Here is a 21,273-nt window from a genome sequence, read left to right on the forward strand (position 1 = left end):
CCACCCAAGTGTCTTCCTCCACCTTTGTGAGATTCTCATTTCCTATTATTTGTCTTAGGCCCGGTTTCATAGTGGCAACCGTTTTCATTATGCCCCTTGCTTCCCACAAGGGGGTTCGAGAGATATTTTGTTGGGCAGCATTGGTGAACCACTCATCCGCGTACTTCGCCCTAAAGACCCTACTAACAAGTAAGTTGGGTTTCGAATGCATCCTCCACGCTTGTCTGAAAAGAAAGGCTAAGTTTATGGAGTTGAGGTTCCTCATTCCTAATCCCCTTCAGATTTGTGGCATTCTAAGAGGGATTGTTTTCTCCAGTAGATGGGGCGCTTGTCCATGGAGGAGGACCACCAGAACTTTAACATGAGAGAGTTGATCTTTCTGAACACTGTCTTTGGAACCAAGAATACTGCCATAAGGTGGGAGACCATAGCAATCACTATGCTATTAATTAAAATCATTTTCCCATAATGGTTTAATTTTACAAAATTCGATGAAGCCAACTTTTGTGTAATCTTCTTTACAAGAGGGGTAAAGGCACCTTTCGATATTCCATTTACTTAAATAGGGCACCCTAGGTAGGTCCCCGATTTCGGTTGTTCATGAACTCCCATGATTCCTCTTAAGATTCTCTTGAACCGGTGGTGCATATTGTTGGAAAAAATGACATAAGATTTTTGAATGCTTATCATTTCCCCAGATATGTTGCAGAACTCACTCATCACTTTCTTTAGCTCCCCAAAGTTTTGAATGATGGCATTCAGGAAAAACAAAGCATTGTCGGCAAAATACAGGTGGTTGATCATTGGTGCGTGTCGTGAGATTTTGATCCCCTCTATTGTACCTTCTGTTTGCAGCCTCGTTAGCCGGTGAGAGAGAAACTCCATACACAATATGAATAAGTAAGGCGATAAGGGATCACCTTGTCTTAACCCCGCTTTAGGAATAATCTTGGGAGACGGATCTCCATTGACTAAAATAGAGTAAGAAGCCTTTGAGACACATTGCAGTATCCAACGAACCCAGGCCTTCGGGAATTGCATTGTTTGAAGGAGTTTTCTCCAAGAAGTCCCAACTAATGCGTTCATATGCTTTGTTGAGGTCGACTTTGAGAACCGCTGCCATCCTTTTTTCCTTTTTCATTCTCTTCATGGAGTTCATCATCCCATGTGCCATGTGACAATTATCTGAGAGGAGGCGACCCGGAATAAAAGCATTTTGGAAGTCACCTGTTATTTCCTTCATGATGGTCTTCAAGCGACGAACTAAGCACTTTGAGATGATTTTGTATGAGGTATTACAAAGACTGATTGTTCTGAACTCTGCAACTGACTCGGGTCTACTAGTATTTGGGATGATTGTGATGTATGTCTCATTCATCTCTCGGAGCAGATGGCCTCCATTCAAGAAACTCAGATCCGCATTTAGGACGTCATGTGAGATAGCATCCAATTTCTTCTGGAAAAAGGCTGGTGGAACATCGTCCGGCCCAAGAGACTTATCTCCTTTCATACTAAAGACTACCTCATTTACTTCTTGCATACAAAAAGGATTATTCAAAAGACAAGCGTTAGTGTTAGATAAAATAAGAGTTGAGGGTCATCAGATGTTTCTTGCAGCCCTGAGAAGAGGTCTGTGTAGGGTGAAATCTGCCTTTATCTCAGTTGGGGAGGTGACCCATGTTCCCTCCTTTGTTTTCAAAGCTCTAACTTCATTTCTGCCCTTTCTACTTGTTGCACTCCTGAAGAAGAAGGTTGTGTTTTGACACCCAGTTAATCCCATTTCGATTTAGCTCGCTGTCTTCAGTAGTCTTCCTTGAGCTTAGCTTCCTGTTTTACTGAAATTCTGGAATTAAGGTCTGAGTTCGCCTCTTCAAGAGTGTTAATGGTATCTTGTTTCACTGCTAGGTTATTAATAATCGATCTCCAATCCAGCATATTATGTTTCTTAAAGTCAAGACACCAATGCTTGCACGCTTTTTTGCTTGAAGTGTGAACATGCTTGAACCATTAAACTCGGTCTTCCATGCCTTATTTATCATTGCAGTAGCTTGGGTCGCATTAAGGCACCACAACTCTAGTATGTAAGGCATTTTCTTTGTTGTAGGTGCCGGTGAAGAATCCAAAATAATCGGGCTATGATCAGAAATGAGTATCGGTAAGTTCCAAACGAGAGCGTTCGGGAAAGTATCAAGCCAATTTGCTGAACTATAGGCTCTATCCAGCCTCTCGTAGATTAATCCTTCCCCTTCCCTATTATTCGACCATGTGTAAGCAACCCCATGGAATGGGATATCAAGCAGACCACAATCCATCCTCCATTTTGAGAATTTATGTGCTCCTATCATAGAAGAGTTCCCCCCCCCCCCCCCCAGTTTCTGCCCTCTGAACTCAACTTGGTTAAAGTCTCCTATTGTTACCAATTTCCCAGGGTGTGACCAGATTAAACTTCTTAGAGTCCTTCAAACTGTATCCCTTTCAATCAAATAAGGGGACCCATAAACACACAACAAGTAGAAATCATTCTTCAATTCTTATTTGTATGTTTGTAGTCCAGTTGAGCAGTATCCAGTCTTGAATTGCTCTGCAAGAGAAATCTCCAGAGTCTACAAATTTTCCGATCACCTCCATGGGATAAGTTCTATCCCCAATTAATAGTTCCTCTTGATTAAAATTAATTTTTGGTCCCATTTTTTTGAGGGGAAGATTAAAATAGTTCTTTAGGTTGGGTGTGTGGGTTGAATGAGTAGTCATGATTTTGAATTAGTTGTGTATAGACGGTTTGAATAGAAATTGCGAAACTGGGTTTAATTGTTGAAAAAGTTGGTTGATGATACACGGTGGTTCAGTGATAGTTGGGTTGTTACACGGTGGTTGCCTCTAAAAATCTAGAGAGAGGGCCTCTCGGTTTAGAGAATTTTATTTTGTGGGGTGGAAAATTTTGCTTTTACTTGTAATTAAATCACGTGAAATGAGAGTCATTGAATACTTTAGAAACTTTTGTGGAAAACTTTTCTTGGGCAATCGAGTCAAGGCTACAAACTATACACCTTCATCACGACCCCATGCATGCTCTTACACGTCCGCACTCAATTGTTTTTCAATGTTGTCATAAAGAGAAGTGAACATACATTCATTTTATTGACGAAAAAATTGAAGAGAAATGTTATTCAACTCACATCAATCATCAACTTTTTTTTTTACCTTTGACTTAACATACTGACTCTAAGTCAACTCACATCAACCGACAAATCTTTCTATTCGGATTAAATTGAATTTTGAGTCTAAAAATCTTGTTCATGTTAGAGTAAATTTTTTGTTTTCGGAATCGAGTTTTTTTTTTTTTACCGATTTACTCCCTCCGTCCCAAATTAGTTGTTACACTTTCCTTTTTCGTCCGTCCCAGATTAGTTGTTACACTTCTAAATCAGGAATGACCCCACAATTATAATATTGTCCCTCTCTTCCCACTAAATTTGTTTTTGTCCCCACACCCTCTCTCATTGAATTAAAAAAATATCCCACTAACTCCTATCACATATATACTTTTCAATAAAATAACAATTGATAACCACACTACTACTTATCGCATTAAACTGTGTATCCAGGAGAGTGTAACAACTATTCTGGGACGGAGTGAGTATCTAAAAATAAACACCAAAAAGCTAGTGAGCCACGGACCACGGTCAATTAACACTTAGCGACCCCACCATTTCTGGTCAGGATAACACATTACACAACCCCTATTTCCTCTCTGCGTTTTTTTTGGTGGTAAATTCAATCAGATGGCAGTGGCTTCACTTGTCCTCCATCACCGAATCCTCTGTTTCTCAAATCCAAAACCCAATCATCATTCAACAATCAGTAAAAGAAGACAATGGTTCTTCAACTCCATTCCCAAGTATTCAACTGCCCACATAAGGGTTCGATTCTCTCTCATCACTTGTTGTTCTTCGTCTTCACCACCACCGCCGGAGACGGCTGCGCAGACGGCGGAGTCATGCGTCAACACGGGTCTCTCTCTCTTTTCTAAAGGACGGGTATGTCTGTCTGTCTGTCTTTCATTCATTTCAATGATTATGTTCTATCTTTTATGGGGTTCTGTGATGTGGGTTTGTTTCAATTTTGATGATTATTTGCTTCCTTGTGGAAATTTCATGTGAATATTTTTTTATTTTGCCTTGCTTTAGAATTTCGGAATTGGAATTTTGTTTTCTGAGTTGAATGTTTGATGGACTTTAATCTGGTTGATTGTTCAGTGAAAGAACGTGGATCGGCTTTGTGATGGATAAGAAATGAGCTAACTTGTTCTAAATTGAAATTTCAAAAATTGAAGTCCACAACTTGGTACTGGATGCTTCAAAATAATGTTTAACTATATGAAAACATGACCAATGTTGTGGGGAAAGGCTCCTTGAGTTCTTTGGCCATCCAAATTCGACAAAATCAACAATTATATGGCTTTGAATTTTCCATCTGTTGTTGATGTTCTAACTCCTTATAGTAGTAAAATGCAATTGATACTTGGAGAGGACAAGGAAGAATAAGCTCATCGCACCAAAAGTGGACCTAAGTTTGATTCACCCCTGCAGGAGCACACAACAGATTTTTGGTGCCAGTTTAATTTACTTGTCACACTTGAATTCAAATAACCAAATGAGGCAAATTTTCACCGTAGTAACCTGGTACGTTGAATCTCAAAACATCAAGAGTCAAGACAAAGTGAAGTACTTTGAATCTAAGGTTAAAAACACTTGATGAAAATGAAGTCAAGACTAAGCTTCTTATTAGTTTCTCAAGCCACCTAGGAAGTTTTATCAAAACTCCATCCTTCATGCATATCTTAGACATGTAGGAGTCTAGGACTACTCGAAATATATACTTCTTATTCTTGATTTTCTTTTTGTGTGGAAGTAAGACATTCTCCTGAAATTTTCCCCAAAAGTCACTTGATCATATAGTTTTAAGTCACACACTAGACCACTACCACAAAGTATTAAGAAGCGCACCATTAAGGCACAAAGCTCACAGCATAACCATCTGTAGGGCTAGTTCAGGATCTTTACGTACACAACCTTACTATCCTGCTCAATAATGTTTCCCAAATTTATGGCATTATGAGGCATTAATATGAGAAATTCTGCGAATGCCATAGAATATTTTCAGTAGGTGTTTCAGTTTTATAGTATTCTTAATTATGACTTAATATTTAGTCAAAGATTTGTGCCTTATTTGGTTATTCCTCCTAAGAACCCACTTTTGCCTCTTGCCTAAAGTCAAGGCTATAGGACCTCTATATTCCCGGTGTGTCTGCGTTAAGCTGCTTTAAAGTGTCATGCCCTATGTCTTCTTTAAGATACTTTACTTATCGTATTCACGTAGTTTGTTTTTTAACAGTTTCTATGAAATGCTTCGTAAGATTTATCTATGAGATATTTGTTTTTCTTGCTCATATTTGTTTGCTAACTGCTTCTTCCTTGGAATTAACCATTATTGGTGAGCATCTGTCTATTTATTTTTCTTTTTTGGTGTTGGAAGAAAGGGGTGTGAAGCCGCAGTTAGAAATAAAAATAGATCTAACTTTTCTGGGTACTTCAATAGAGTGGCAAACTAGATTAGCATTTAGAGCACCACCTCTTGTTTTGTGAATGGCTTCCCATATTGGCATATTTTATGTCCTAATAAAGCAAATGATCAGTACTGGACTTGGATACATCAGAAATGATTTGAGAATGGATACTCACTTCAAGAATCAGTAAAATACTGTAATGTAGTAGTTGGGATGAGGATACTTCATCACTCATGAGTCTTATGCAAGTACGTCATCCAAACAGTTTCTCCCGATGTAGAAAACCTAGACAACTCCAACCTCATTTTGTGTAAAATTTTGTTCTTGTTTCACCTGTTTTGGATCATTTAGACTTGATACCATTGGTTGGTGCTGATTCTGTGGGAACAAGAATACAAATTCGGCTTTCCCAATTGTTGGCTAAACTCCAAAGTCCAAAACCATCTATGTATACCTTTCCCAGAGTTTGGATTCTCATAATCATGGTACCAGTCTACTTTTGATCTTCAGATCTCAGTGAATCAGTCTTGTGATTAAGAATTCATATACGCACAGGTGCTTAGTTCATTGGATTTGGTTCCTCTTAATGAATTAGAGCCTTAGTGGTTATCTAAACACAAGCCATTGCCTTTTTTCACCATGCAATCAGTGAAGTTAAGTAATGATGAACATAGAAGCACCTATTTTCTGCCATGCAACTTGTGGAAGCTAAGTGTTTCTCTTAACGCTACAAGAACGACAAAGCATTCATGGAACAACCAGTTTTACCATGCACATAGTATAACCTCACTCAATATTTTCTCACTCATAGGTCCCCTATTGAGCAAAAAAGAAAATTTAGCCTTGGTTGTACACTGGTACGCACAACTTGCTGTACAATACAAATTTCCTCACAATGGTAATCACCCATTACAGGTCCCACTTGCCATTGGGAGCAGCCGGCTGGGGAGGTCTATGTGCATAGCCTTACTCCTAACGGGTATAAGCCAATAGAGAGGCTGGTCATTCCTTTATCTTAGCTACTTAAGTGGTACCTCTTTATGTGTCGCAATTTTGACTTTGGAATCTATTGGGGTATTTGCTCATGGTTGACCTAACAATCCAAGTTCTAGGTCTGTCGTGAATTCTTGATTCCCCAATGGAAAGAGTATATGTGTGTAGAACTGTAGATATTCTTGGTTCCCAAGTCTAGACCTTGGGATTCCAAAATCATCTTCTGAGTCTCTGACAGTAATTCGTTATCATGCACCTCCATTCTCCTTTTCAGTCTTCAGTTTTAAATTGGTATTGTTACCTGTTGCAACAAGTGATTCTCATTTTTAGTTCATTGAATTGAAAGTTGAAGCATTGTGTGTGTGACTGATAGTGGCCACTTGCATTTTGCAGGTTAGAGAAGCTCTGGTACAATTTGATACAGCACTTAGCTTAAATCCTAATACTATGGAAGCACAGGCAGCACTGTACAATAAAGCATGTTGTCATGCCTACAGGTAACAAATTGATCTTCCTTGTGATCCAAATTTGAATAAGAGTGCTTCAGAACCTGTTATCTAACTCGCCTACAGGTTTCAGAAATCTACATTGAGAGTTTATTAGTTTTCTCCATTACACAATGCGGGGCGTTTTATGATTGTAACTCGTAGGTTAAGAAGCACTTATTTAGAAAACAGAATATCAATTGACTATTGTGCTTTTTTTATTAAATTTTGTATAGAATTTCCATAAGAGAAAACAAGGGGAAATTTTTTAAAATATAACAATAATTAGGCCTTGTTTAGTTCACCTTATTTCAAGACCTTATTATTAAGTATTTCGGATAAAAAAATTACTGTAGGTTGGATTAGATAAGTATGATAAAAACAAATCTTGTGTTTGTTTATTTTTTAAAATTTTATTTATATGTAAGTTAGTATAACAAATTAACAATGATATATACTTAAATAAGAACAGTTTTAAGTATGATTTATGACATTAGATATTTAGATCTTGTAATAATAATCATAGTTTTTATTTTTGTTCTTCGTTATAAAAAAATTTATCAGTTCAGAATTGAAAAAATAAGTTCAGATTAGAAGAATAAAGTTCAGATAGGGATGATTCAGGTGAGCTAAACATCGCTTAACACATTGATTTTTATCATGCCTGACATTTTGATAGATTAAGTATAGTAGAACTAAGTTTGGGTTGCTTATATAGAGAGCAATGACAGAATTATTGTGCGGTCATAGTGTGCCATTAAGGTTAACAGGAGAAATTCTATAGGATGGAAACTAGACCGACAAAGTTGCGTATGTTGGGAATTTGGGATGGATGTGTAGGAACACCTTGAGGGATAGAATTAGGATTGTAGATGTTCAGAAGAAAGTTGGAGTTGCCGATATTCAGGATAAGATAAAGGAGAATCTACTATGCCGGTTTGGGAGGTGTCGACCAGATGATGCTCTATAAGGAAGTCGAGGAAGACCAAAAATGACTTGGATGAGGAAAGTCAAATATGACATGAAGAAAGTGGCTTTACAAGAGTATGGAGCACTAGATAGAAGCAACAGGGGAAGAGGGTCTTTGTGGGGTTCATGCATCCCATGATTCCCATCCTTTTGGGAATAAGGATGAATTGCCTGTATTAAACAAGCTTATTGTGTGTGCGAGTCTAGTGAAGTTTGAATCTCGAAAAAAATCTTGAATCATGGGCAAATATTTTATAATTCCCCATCTGCTATTTTTCTTTTTCAGGCATACTTTATGAAGGCCTTGGTGCGTTATAAAAGAAAGTAGTACATTACAATGATCATATGTCTTCACTAAAAGTAGTTCATAAATTTGCAAGCTAAATTTTTTAATGTTCAAGTAATATCCATTTGGAGTTGGGTGGGGATGGGTGTTATTGTATTTGTAGTAGACTTAAAATGCCCTTTTTTAATAAAATATAAATGAGAATTCTTATTTTCTAGCATGTCATCAAGTCGTAAAACCACCCCTGATACATATTTGTACTTCATTAAGTGTGTAGGTCTATTTGATACTTTGAGAAGCCCTTTATTGCTATGTGTGTCTGACTGAAGGTAGTAAAACTGATTGTCTTTGATAGGTTCCATTTTTTTTGTAATGTTTGCCACTTTGTTCAATTCTTTATCGTCCAAGCAATCATTAGTATAACCTCAATGCCTGTAAAAGCACACATGTCCATGGGCCATGACAAGGTGGAGGAGGTTGAAAGTATGCAGCTTCACATCTGCTGCCCGTTAAGACAGAAGCAAACAGGCGGTCATTTTAATTTAGTCCATCATTATTGGAAGAATAGTATTTGTTCTCCTCCATTGTAATTGATCACCAAATTCCTGCCTATTTTCACTTTGTTTTCTAGATTAGAGTTCCGTAACTTGTCATAATTTGATAGCCTTTATAATCTTTGTACTACCTTCTTTCCTTGAAGATTTAGCCATTGCATTTTACGTGGTCTACAATGCACACCTTTGCCATTATTATCTATAAAGCTATATTTTAAAAAGTTATTATGAAAATTCACAGTGAAAGGGATCTAATCAAATCCCACTCTATGTTGGCCAGACGGATTTAGGTGTCATGCCCGACAAGGTGTCGGAGGATCTGACATTAGATACAAAATTTTGCAGACACAGCGACACGGTCAAAGGAGTGTCTTGACTAGTTCTTTAGGCGCGGCTATTGTATAAAATATCGGAAAAATTCTTTCTGACATTTGTTTTCATAAAAATAATTAATTATAAAATAAAAGTATATAGAAATAAAATCAATGAGGGAGATAAAAACAAGGAAGAAATATGGTGTACAACTATGAGTTACGGAGTACGGCGTATATTACATGGGTTATAAAAATAAAAAATAACAAAGGAAAGGAAGAAGAAGAGGCCGTATGTTGCGGAGGAGGGCAGTAAATTGAACTTTTTGATTCTCTTTTTCTCTTCTCCCATCTCGACACTTGATTTCGGATCCTTTTTCCTCACGGGTGTCGACACTTCTCAAGGCACTTGTAGAGTGTCATGTCGCATTGACACTCGACACCCCTGGTTAACCAGGGTGTGAAAGTAACAAAGATCTCACTTGATAATATTTTATCTTGTTTATAAGCTACCAAAGACGGTCAAAATTTTCTAACTTCGACCATTTCAATAAATGCACATCTTCAAGGATAGAGGTAGTAGTAGCCTAGTATCCACTAAGATGTCGTATACTGCATGGATACATACTTCAAATCTATGGTCATGACTGCATGGATTATATCCGATCCAAAGGTTTCCTTTCTATAGGACTAGCTACCAGTCATATAAATTATTATTCTATTAGAGATGCTTTTAAACCTAAGTTGGAGAAGCTTCAAGAAATTCATAACAGCATGAACCCCTGTGCTCTTATGTTCACTAAAAATCAGTATTTTAACTACAATCAGATTTAATCAGTATAATCGGTATTATTCAGTAAAAATCAATTTTAATAAATAAAAATCAGTGACCTTTTACGGAGTACTAATGAATCAGTAAATATCAGTTTCAGTCAGTAAAAAAAATGTATTGATCGATGGTACAGATATTTTTAGTTTAAAAAAGTAGGAGAAGAGAAGAGAGGGTATAAGTACCACAGACCATATTTACTGGAAATGCCATGACTTGCTACTAAACTTGCTGATTGATTCCCTTTAAAAGAAACACATATATTGTTTTCTTCCTTCTACATACAATTATAAAATAAAAAGGTTTCTCCTTTTATTTTGGTTCCCAGATTTATCCTGGAAATACGCTTCTTGAAGATTATCTGATGAAGTAACTATTAGTATTAGTAGACATGAGGAAGAAGAACTAGGGTCATCTGAGTAATTGAAACTCTGATAATCAGTACAATGTGTCCCTTTTTGTGCATGCTGTTGTTCTCCTTCTTGTTTAATCAGTTGCTTTGTGTGAGTAGCTTCTTTTTTTTCCTGTGCGAATGGGACTCCAGTGTTTTAAAGATCTTTTGGATATTTTTAGTCAAATCTGTTAAATTGATCTTTTAGTTTCTTTCTCTTGAGGCAGGGGGGAGGGAAAGCAAGCTGCTGAGTGTTTGCGCACTGCTCTTAAAGATTATAACATCAAATTTGGGACCATCCTCAATGATCCAGATTTAGCCTCCTTCAGAGCTTTACCAGAGTTCAAGGAATTACAAGAAGAGGTTTAACTGGTCAACTTTAGTGACTGACTTCTTATTAGATACTGCTTGTTTGGGCTTCAATTGTTTTACTAAATTGTTCTTTTACTCTTTGGTTCTTTCCAATCATACAGGCGAGACTTGGTGGTGAGGATATAGGTGATAGTTTCAGGAGAGACCTCAAGCTCATTAGTGAAGTCCAAGCTCCATTTCGTGGAGTTCGGAGATTTTTTTATGTGGCATTTGCAGTAGCTGCAGGAATTTCCACTTTTTTCACAATTCCCTTGCTGTTCCGTGCAATTCAAGGAGGTGAAGGTGCTCCTGATCTATTAGATACTGCTGGAAATGCCGCTGTAAATATTGGAGGTAGATATGGAAATTTATTTCTATATGTGACATACATTTATCCAGCACGTGTTACCATCGAACACAAGGCTTTTTAACTGATACATAGTCATGTTCACACTTCACAGAAATGAGCTTGCTTGACTGTTTTCATAGAGTATCCTTTACAAATTTCTTGAAAGTAATTAAGTTATAGAATCAGCATTGTGTAGGCTTTGCTATTCTGGTGGCACTGTTCATCTGGGATAATAAAAAAGAAGAGGAGCAGATTGCACAGATATCTCGAGATGAAACTCTGTCCAGGTTACCTGTACGTCTTTCTACTAATCGGATTGTTGAATTGGTGCAGCTACGGGATGCTGTTAGACCGGTTAGTATTCATTATCTTTATGATTAACATATTATTAGGTCCCACAAAAGTGGATTTAGAGAAGATAAATATGAATAAAGGCTGACATAAATGGAATAAAGTAAAAGAGAACGGAAAGTGAGTAGAACTTAGAAGAACGGAAAGTGAGTAGAACTTAGGAAAGCGGAAGGTCCTATGAAGTAGCTGTCCTGGTGAGGGATTTGCAATGTAATTCCCTTGTTCTTTAGCCGTGTACATAATGTGATTAGCAAAATGGTCTTCGCTCTTTACCAAAAAAGGAAGAAAAAAAAGGGCTTGACTTATGTTTTACAATGGAATGGCATGAGTTTTCCCCCTTTGTGTATCATCCACCTAATTCGATGTATGCCTTTAATTAGATGTATGATGTTGGAGTTTCTCTCTTTTAGTACCCTCAAAGCTCTGACTAACTTTAATATTAGGTTATTCTGGCTGGCAAACGGGAAAGTGTTTCTTTGGCAATGCAAAAAGCTGAAAGATTTAGGACTGAGCTCCTTAGAAGAGGTGTTCTTCTAGTTCCTGTCATTTGGGGTGCAGTTGAGGCAGCTTCAGTTGAAAAGAAGGGCTTTGGGAGGTCTGTGAAGGCCGCTGCTTCTCTTCCCTCTATTGGAGTATGGATTCCTCTCTAACTTACTTTTAAATATTCTACACGTTAAGGATAATTTTTCTCCTGAAAAAGCGAGGATTTTCTTTATGAGCGTGCAACTATGGTGATGGTGTGCACGTTTTGGTCATTTCTAGTAACTAATTTATTCAGAAAGGATATTGTGTTTGCCATCAATATTCAGTGTTACTTGACAAACCTGCTAAATCTTGAGAGTTCTTTTGTGTTTTTAATTTATTTAGGATGACTTTGAGAATCGAGCTCAATCTATAACTACGAAATCAAGGTTGCAAGCTGAGATACGTTTCAAGGCTGAGGCTGTATCCCCTGCGGAATGGGAAAGGTGAATCTGCTTCCTGTAATTAAAAATTTCCTACTTGTTATCCCTTATCAGCAACATAAGAAGTGAGAATATAACCACAGGAAGGATATGCCACATTGTGGGTTTTGCTAGACTTAACTTGTCTCGTATAAAGTAACTATTTTATGATTTACCTTCCAATAAGTTGAATATCTATTGTTGTCATATTCATTGTATTAAAGACTTATTGTGTTAAAGACTTAAAGTTCATAATAAATGCAGTTTACGCTGTAAATTAGTAACTCTTCAATATGTTAAGAGTTAATTGAAATTTACTAGTTTCGTTGAAGCTTGCTCAATGTATTGTGCTTCTAGTCATGTATCAACTAGGTGTTTCCATGTAAAACATCCATGCCGTGCAATATTTTTGCCTCTCTTAGAAAAGGCTTTTCTGTACTATATGATATCTGATTAAGTTCAATCGAAATTAAATTAAACATGCATTATGAAAATTTAGAAAGATACAATTTTCTTTGGTGTTTCCAGCATTTTGAGCCATATCTTGATATTTTTTTTAAAATACTTCATACACCTGGAGTTTTGGTATATTTTACTCCTCTCTTCATGCCTCTTAGGCTCTTACAAAAAGAAGTAACTTCTCTTATTCTTTATTCTTATCTTTAGCATGTATTTCTTCATCGTGAAAGTTGAAATCCAGACCTATCTTCACTAGAAGATGACAAAATAGTTGACTTCCTATGAAATGGATTTTTGATGCATTGTAATTAATGAGAATTAGTGGATACGGTCATACGAGGGAATGGGATGGGAATTTTCTCAGCTGATGAACTTTTCAGAAAATATGCAGTCCTCGTGGTCAGCCTGACCTGATTGACATCTAGAAAATTCATATCTAAAATTTACTCTTTAGTTAAATTTCTGTAACTAAGAAAGATCTTGTAGTACAGTACTACAGTAGTACTTGGTAAGTCCCTTGTTAGACTCTCCTACCTACTAATATGACGTAGGCCCATCCATTCTAATAATACAAAAATGGAATAAAGAACTTTAGAAGAACTCCCCTTCTTTTTTGAAGGATTGAGAAGAACTCTCTAATTTGCAGTATCTAGTCTTTCTTGTCTCTGGGCCATAAATTCAATTTTATACAATTATTGTCTGCTTATCTTTCCTAATTTACTTCCTCCCCACTCACCAACTTCCCCAGATTTTAACAAAATAATGGAAAGGAAAATAAGAATGAGGAAACAAGCACATAATATATTTGAATTCAGACCCTATCTGCTTATCTTATTCATATTTCAGATGGATAACGGACCAGCAAAAATCAAAAGGAGTTACTCCTGGCGAGGATGTATACATAATCCTTCGTCTCGATGGTCGAGTCCGTACGTCAGGCAAGGTTAGTGTTCTTGGTGGATTATCTTATTCAACTCTGCTTTCTGCATATATTTGATAACTAACATTAAATGTTTTTAAAATGGCTATTTGAGGCATTTTAGATGCTATTTAGATATTTGAAATTACACTTAAAGCAAAGGTAACTAAATTATTTTTGCCTTTTAGGAAATTAAAAAAAAAAACTTTGCCCCATTGTCAAGGTGAGCCCATACGTGAGAGGGAGCGGAACAAGGGAAAGGGGAGCCCTTTCTTCATTGTATAGGAGTTGAGTATCCCTCTTTGGAAAATGAAGGTCGTACAGGGGTTTACAGCCATCCTGAATTGCTTAAATCATTAGCTGCAAAGAAAGGACGGAGGGAGGGAAGAAGAGAGAGTTAGGTCTCATTTTGTAATTAGCTTTTTCATTGGCTTTTGGATTTGACATATGGACGATATGGTCAAACAGCCAAGCAATCTGTTTGGTATATGGCTTTTTAGCCTAAATGAAAATAGCTACTGAGCATATTATTGACTTTAGGCCTTTGGGCTGTTTTACCAAAAAGTTGGTTAGTTTGTTGATAAACAGCTAGCATCATTTGGGCGAGGTTTGAGATTGGTAAGTATGATTTATTCTTGACGAAAGTGCAAGAAGATGGTAGTGTCATAATTGGGAATTTGGAAGACTTGATTTCCCTCATGGTTTTGTTGCCAATTCAACCGCTCAAATAGTGAATTTTCTTTCCATGCGATACAACCTCCTTGTTCCCGTCATTCTTAGCATGCTTAATGGAATATTCGATGTAATTTAAGCAAAGTTTAATTTGGTGAAGAAGGGCGAAAAATTAACAAAACATCATTAGCCTTTCCAAGACAATCCCCTTAGAAGGATCACTTGTGTCGTTAAATTCTTTAGTTTATTTGATGTCCAAAAATATTGAGAAAAAAGGTTGTTGAATTGGTTGTTATTACCTCCATTTCCAAATAGTTGGCAACGGTTGGAAGTTGGAAACGAGGGGATTATTTATTTATGAACGCATTTCTCATCAAGAGTTTGTATTTGTTGCCAAAACAAATTGTGTGATTTTGATATAACTTTAGAATTGTTACATTGTAGCCTCCCCTTTGGATTTTAGGATGTTTAAGGAACAGAAGTGGTAATTTTTCCTTTGCATGCATGTATTTGCTGAATTTCATCAACCATGTATGATTCCAGGGAATGCCTGACTGGCCGCAAATAGTAGAAGAGCTTCCTCCTTTGGAGAATTTGTTAAGCAAACTCGAAAAATGAGGTTCTTGCCCACATCTTCTACTTGTAAGCAATGCAGCATTTTCCTGTCAACGGCATCTCATTTTGATCTCCGATGTGTTCCTTGGATGATATAACCGGTTTAAAGCCAAGGTTAACCATTGAAGACGTGTGCGATTCAGAAGGTTTTGAGATTTCAAGTCTTTGCTGCTCATCATCTTGCTTTAGGAGACAAGATCTTACTTTAGGTTTTTGTTTTACATTTCTGTTGTGTATTTATGTTTTGCATTTCTCTGAGCAGTTTTAGCTTTCTATTGTATACCTAGTTCAACAACGTTCTTCCGAATGTTGTGGAAATTGATTCATTGGTGTATATAAGTATTTGATTATGATTTTGGAAGGGAAAATGTGTTTGAGCAAAGTACACATGCCGCTATGACTACAGAGGTTACGAAAGCCAGCCCATTTGTAAAGTAAATACATGTAAAATTGGCGCAAAGAAATGTCCAAATGGGTAAACTTTTGAGCAATTTTTAACAAAAATTGGCTAATCTTCCATGGACATCAAAAAACAATCTTAATGCCCAAATATTTTGCTAAGAGAAGATCATAATGAACAATGGCAGCTGTTGCAACCAAGTGAGAGGAGAGCTCGCTGAAGGCCATGGCCGCTATAACTTGGCGTGAGTCATTGTACTTCACTGCTCCATCTTCGCGTTGTCTGGAAATTTTTCAAGAGTGTAGGAAGAAGAAGAGGCAGCTTTGCAGGCGAGGAGGCGAAACAGGATCCTGAACTCTATAAGTAGTTCCCCCAGAATTTTTAGTATCATGGTTACATGTTAACTTGTTAAAGGTTTGATTATTAAGAACATTTTAGACGATTATGGACTTTTTCCATGTTTTAGGGAAAATCATTCATTTTAATTTACTTAGGAGTGGGTTGATTTATCAAATTAGCTAGGGATTCCTGAAACAATATGAACATTGTAATGAACAAAACAGCCATGCAAGACAGTAGTTAGCAGAGGGCTAAATTTTTTTAAACTGAACCGTGAATTAACATGTGTTTTATTTACCTGATTTTCACTTATTTTTCCTCAACTTATCAAAATTTATTTTAGCCATACCTTGTACTTAGTCATCCCTTATTTTATTTTTTCTGAATTTATCTTATCAACTTATTTTTTATGAAATAAGAGGAGATAAGGTGAATAGAGCTTTAGTAATACAAGTAACCGCGATGAGAAAAACAGTAATGAACATTGTGTTACACCACAACACAACCTTGGTGCCCTGAACCATGTTAGTTTAACAAGTCAAACTTCAAGTTGGTGTATACAAAGTCAAAACTAATTACAATATATTATGCCTATACCTCCCCAGCTTCGTGCCCTCAACTATGTTAATTGAAGAATCCAATTCAAAACATAATGCTAATACCCACCTTCGTGACCCCAACTATGTCAGTTTATCAAGTCAAAAAAAGCTGTCGCCACCAAATTTATCAGTACAAAAGACACAACATAAAACAGAATACAATCCCAGAAAACTCAAAAATACAAAAAATAAATGGGGACAAAAACAGCAACCTCATCTCTTCCCCTTCTCTTGGTTTTCTGTCTTCTTCTTACAATGTCGAATTGCTTAGAAGACAGCAATGAGTACGCGATGATGAGTTCAGAGACAGACCGGCGTGTATTATTGGATGGTATACTTGGATCATTCATATCCTACTTAGTCATGGACAAGAACCGAGTTCCCTGTTCAGAGAAAGGCACTAGTTACTACAACTGCTCCCCTAATGGTACTGCTAATCCTTATGAACGTGGTTGCCAGAGAATTACTGGCTGCGCACGGTATTAGTCATTTCTATTATTATTATTATTATTCCTTGTTTATTCTTTGGCGTTCCATCTTATATAGATGATGAATTTGTTGTTTGTATTAATATTTATTTATATTAATAATGCGAATGATTAAGAAACTATGTTTTTTGTTCCAACATTATGTATTTGTGTTTTGTGTTTTTGATATTGTTGTAATCTTTTTTCAAGTTAAATGTTAAATTATTTGTGTGACTAGGGTTTGGCTTTCCTTTTGTTGCTTCTTGCAAACTTGCTTATAGGTACGGAGGAGAGTTAAAAAGGAAAGACCCTTCGAAAACTTTCACCTTCAAATTTTTCGAGTATGAACGACAGAACGAAAAACAAATTGATCATCATTTAGCCTTTCTCTACTTTCTTTAACTCCATTAAAAATCAAACATATCGCGACACCAATATGGTTCCCTCTCCTGTATGTTTCTTACCGTCATCTCTCTTTCTTTCCCTTTCTTTCATTCTTCGACTAAGTTGCTAGACTAGGGTTTAAAATCCAGAAGTTCAACAAAAGCCATGGAAAATAAGTCATTCGACAACTTTTGTATAAGACCGCCTTACCGAAAAGACCACTTTGATTGTTTAACTAATTGATTTCGTTGCTTAACTAATTAATTTCATTGCTTAACTAATTGGAGTCATTGCTTGACTAATTGGAGTCAGCGCTTAACTAATTAGTTCAGTGTTTAACTAATTGATTCCATTGCTTAACTTATATGACATCAAAATGGTCTTTAGTGTAAGACCGCCTTATATAAAAATTTGTAATAAGCCCTTTGTGTTAATTACTTCATATACATGCAAAATTTACCAAGCATTAGGTTGAAGGGGGTTCGTCCTTCATAAAATCCTCAAATAAAGTTTATATTTCAATATTTTTGACTAACTTTTAAAAATTATAATACAAATCGTTTGTTTCCAAATCATGTCTAATTGCATAAGTATCTTCTAGGGTCATAAAATTCAAATTTAAATCTCTGAATTATGAGCTTGATCCCTACTATTGACTCCAAGTGCTCCAAAGAACCAGCAGTTCGACTGTACTACCACGCTTATTGATTGATATCACAAGTCGGTCAAATTCTTGAAAAAATGGTTGCAAATCTAAGCACAAGATTCTTTTCCTAGTGACTCATAACCAGCTATTATTAGTTTCCTTCACTTTCAAATCAAATTCGACTCATAACCATCACAAATGTTTGACAATTGACAACAAATAGATTAGCAAGGTCTTCACCTTACAGAGAAATGGAAGATGAAGGTGATGAAAGCACAAAAAGTTGCTAATAGCCTCAACTTCCATATGTCTAGGATAAAATGCTAAGGATTACTAGCATCCTTGCCATACAAAATATCATTAGTATCACCTCCTCACACATTATGCATAAGTCATGAAGTTGGCAACAGCTAAACCAGACAACTGATACATACAAAAAAAAAAAATGCAGTGTAACAAACACGATAAAGACTTCACACAGTTGGTTTAGGAACATTTTCAGGAGAGTTGATTTCCGGACATAGAAAGAGCCCAATGGAAAGTAAAGCACCTTGATGGACCTCATTCAGTTGTGATACAAGAATCCTCTGGTTTGGAATCATCTGGCTTAGGTTTTGATGGTGCCACTGGAGAGGGAGACTCTTCTGGCCCCATTTCTGTTTTCAGATCCTTAATGCTCTGCTCCAGTTCATCAATGCGATTACCCATGTCATCTAGTGCAATTGTGGTTAAGAACACAACAGTATGGAAGATTATGGCACAGTAATTTTAACCAAGGCAAGAAAAAACAATAGCCAAAAATTAACAAACTACCAACAACTAATGTTAACATTTGAATAATGGTCTTTTAAGGTGGAATTTGGTAACAAAGCGAAGTTATGCCATCTTTGAGAAGCCTAAACCAAAAGCACGCCGAGAAAGGAAATAATTTCCATTCACAGCATAATTTCCAATCAGCACTGTCTCATCAGCAGTATAATTCATGTGGTAAGAAAAGTCGGGTCATAAAAGACTAAAAGCATACCTAGGAAGGGAATTTCTTTTTAATACAAGGAGTAGCAGACACTGTGGGTCAATGTACTATGTATAAGAGATAACTAAAAAAGGATATTTTTCGTAACAATACTCTCAGACATTGCTTGAAACCTAGTTTGCTGCAAAACAAATTTTCATGTCAACAACAGCATTAGGATATACTTGTATTATAAAGGGGTACACGAAGCACCATTTACCATTTGCTGAAGAAGGTTTTGTACCTGGAATACAAAGAAAAAAAAACAAATAAGTAATGCGGAACAATACTTCGTTCAAAAAGTACAAAGACCCCCAAGTGTTATACAGACATATACTACATAGTCAGCAACAAAAATAAGTCAATGGTAACATGACATGAATCTTATTGGGAGTTAGAAAAATGCAATCAATCAAGTTCTATTCAGTGAGATAATCAAGATGCAATTTGCTAGAAAGAAAATACTACAGCCACAGACATGAACATGCCCGCAAAAAAAAGTTGATCCATAGCAGAGAAACTGGTATAAAGAGGATTACTTCTGAGGGGCAAGTTGAAAAAAAAAATTAGAACACTAAAAAACCACCAAAAAAGTTGCAAGTCACGCGAAAGGAAAAAAAAAAGTAACTTTACTGGGAAAATGAAACGAAAACCAAAGTATCATACTTTATAGTGATAACATCTCAAACTAAGCCAAATGTCAAACAACTTACAAATGCAGCCATGTCAGTGGTATTTTGCTTAGGTTCATCTGAATCATGTCCATCCTGCAATAAAATCAGCAGAATATTGTCCAATCAGTTACTCAAAATGCTTAATACGAAGTATAAGCATAACTAAACAAGCAGATATGATCAATGGATCATTTATAAACTAGGCATGAAAGCTATACACACGATTTTATTGTTAACAGAACTACAATCTCATAACCATACATATTCACAAAGAATTACAATTCAAAAGTCGTGAAACACCAAATAATATCAGGACATATCATCCCAGGAACCTAGATTCTTATCCAGCTCATAGTCAAGTCAATAGGATATCAAAAACATGAGATTACCACAGAAAATGGCCATGCTAGGTAAGTAACCTTGACACAATTCCACCTACTTGAAGATACATATTCCTAGACTTAACTTACCATGATTACCATTTTATTCTCCTAACAATCATCGTTCTGTCCAGCTATCAATTCATAGCACAACGATAAGCACCACTTATTGGTGAGAGTGATAAATGAGAAGAAATCTCATTTAGAGACCATGCTTCATGATGCAATGGCAATAAAATGAAATAAGAATGAGATTAAAGCATCTTATTTACAAACCATCTTCTTTGCTCCGTATTGAAGGTTTCGAATTGCTTTTAACAAAACAAATAGCTACTCGGGCTTCAAAAAAAAGCATGGGAAACGAAATGTTGGGCTAAAAGAATAAATCCTGTGATGTGGAACCATAGTCTTTTTACAAACCACAAAATCTATTTTTAATACACCTGGGAATTTCTTCAACAATTTACGTTATTTTTCAAACCTTAATCTCATATTCAACAAAATCAAAACTCCTAAAAAATCATCGACCCGACATCACAAAATAATCAATTACCCAAAATACCTATATTAAGATGAAAAAAATCAACGCCCCTCTTTCAGAAAAATCCACATTTTAACATAAAAGAGATGATAGATTAAACTAATTGCAAGATTGAGCAATTAAATTGATCAAAATGCATAATTATTGTGCAATTATAAACGAATTTCAAAAAACTGAATCGCATTCCCACAAAACCCTAGATTACATAAAGTGAGATGGGAATTGGGGGGAATATTTTTTCAAAAAAAAAAAGAAAAAACGAAGAAAAGAGTGTACCATTGTTGTTGCTGAGTGATTAGGGTTTCGAATCGTCGATTTTGCGCAGATTTGGATCAGAAATTTGAGGGGATGTAATGAATGGCTTTCTTATGAAAGAACTCCGTTTGTTTTGTTTTGAAAGGGGGGCGCGCGTGAGTGGAGAAAAGCTTCAGCTATATCAGAAAAAATCAAAATGGAGGAAAAACGCAAGGAACGAATTTGAAAGGACTAAAATACCCCTCAGTATTAAATACCAAGTACTTCGTAAGTTCGTAAGTCGAAATAAGTTAACCTAAGCACCAAAGTATGTGGGTGCTATCATACCAACACTAATGCACTGGATTCCATAAGAATTTCATAGTTAAGCGTGTTTAGGCGAGAGTAGTATTAGGATGGGAAGTATTCGTGTTGCAACCCTTTAAAATAAGGAATTGGAGTTTGCTCAAGTGGTGAGCTTTTCCTTCTTCCTTATCATATTCTAGGGTTCGTATTTTTATTATCAAGAACTACGTATTGAGATTTATGCAAC

At 36.3% G+C, this 21,273-nt stretch overlaps 3 protein-coding genes across 3 annotated transcripts; 2 read left to right on the forward strand and 1 right to left on the reverse strand.

Moving 5' to 3' along the window:
• Nucleotides 1-3,744: 3,744 nt before the first annotated feature.
• On the forward strand, nt 3,745-15,426 carry LOC110788618 (protein LOW PSII ACCUMULATION 1, chloroplastic). The gene is made up of 9 exons (XM_021993249.2): nt 3,745-4,037; nt 6,953-7,056; nt 10,612-10,747; nt 10,858-11,089; nt 11,281-11,438; nt 11,879-12,067; nt 12,303-12,403; nt 13,685-13,781; nt 14,973-15,426. The coding sequence occupies exons 1-9, from the start codon at nt 3,783-3,785 to the stop codon at nt 15,045-15,047; spliced, it is 1,347 nt and encodes a 448-aa protein (XP_021848941.1). The 5' UTR covers nt 3,745-3,782; the 3' UTR covers nt 15,048-15,426.
• Nucleotides 15,427-16,574: 1,148 nt separating this feature from the next.
• LOC130463566 (rapid alkalinization factor-like) lies at nt 16,575-18,169 on the forward strand. The gene is made up of 2 exons (XM_056832732.1): nt 16,575-16,861; nt 18,103-18,169. Exons 1-2 carry the CDS (start codon nt 16,575-16,577, stop codon nt 18,167-18,169), a joined length of 354 nt encoding a protein of 117 aa, XP_056688710.1.
• Nucleotides 18,145-20,920, reverse strand: LOC110788617 (heat shock factor-binding protein). The gene is made up of 5 exons (XM_021993248.2): nt 20,763-20,920; nt 19,605-19,658; nt 19,112-19,135; nt 18,991-19,033; nt 18,145-18,595 (listed from the first exon to the last, which is right to left on the reverse strand). The coding sequence occupies exons 1-5, from the start codon at nt 20,763-20,765 to the stop codon at nt 18,441-18,443; spliced, it is 279 nt and encodes a 92-aa protein (XP_021848940.1). The 5' UTR covers nt 20,766-20,920; the 3' UTR covers nt 18,145-18,440.
• Nucleotides 20,921-21,273: the final 353 nt, after the last annotated feature.

The sequence above is a fragment of the Spinacia oleracea genome, chromosome 6 (genome assembly GCF_020520425.1).
Source record: "Spinacia oleracea cultivar Varoflay chromosome 6, BTI_SOV_V1, whole genome shotgun sequence".
Classification (NCBI taxonomy): Eukaryota; Viridiplantae; Streptophyta; class Magnoliopsida; order Caryophyllales; family Amaranthaceae; genus Spinacia; species Spinacia oleracea.

What these genes read in the sequence shown, in the direction of transcription:
- LOC130463566 (XM_056832732.1), top strand. Translation starts at nt 16,575, where the DNA reads ATGGGGACAAAAACAGCAACCTCATCTCTTCCCCTTCTCTTGGTTTTC. An exon ending in AGAATTACTGGCTGCGCACG is followed by an intron (nt 16,862 to 18,102) that starts GTATTAGTCATT and finishes GACAACAAATAG; the next exon opens with ATTAGCAAGGTCTTCACCTT.
- LOC110788617 (XM_021993248.2), bottom strand. An exon ending in CCACTGACATGGCTGCATTT is followed by an intron (nt 19,136 to 19,604) that starts GTAAGTTGTTTG and finishes TTTGTATTCCAG; the next exon opens with GTACAAAACCTTCTTCAGCA. An exon ending in AAAACCTTCTTCAGCAAATG is followed by an intron (nt 19,034 to 19,111) that starts GTAAATGGTGCT and finishes TTTGTTTTGCAG; the next exon opens with CAAACTAGGTTTCAAGCAAT.
- LOC110788618 (XM_021993249.2), top strand. Translation starts at nt 3,783, where the DNA reads ATGGCAGTGGCTTCACTTGTCCTCCATCACCGAATCCTCTGTTTCTCA. An exon ending in TGCCGCTGTAAATATTGGAG is followed by an intron (nt 11,090 to 11,280) that starts GTAGATATGGAA and finishes AGCATTGTGTAG; the next exon opens with GCTTTGCTATTCTGGTGGCA. An exon ending in TACGGGATGCTGTTAGACCG is followed by an intron (nt 11,439 to 11,878) that starts GTTAGTATTCAT and finishes CTTTAATATTAG; the next exon opens with GTTATTCTGGCTGGCAAACG.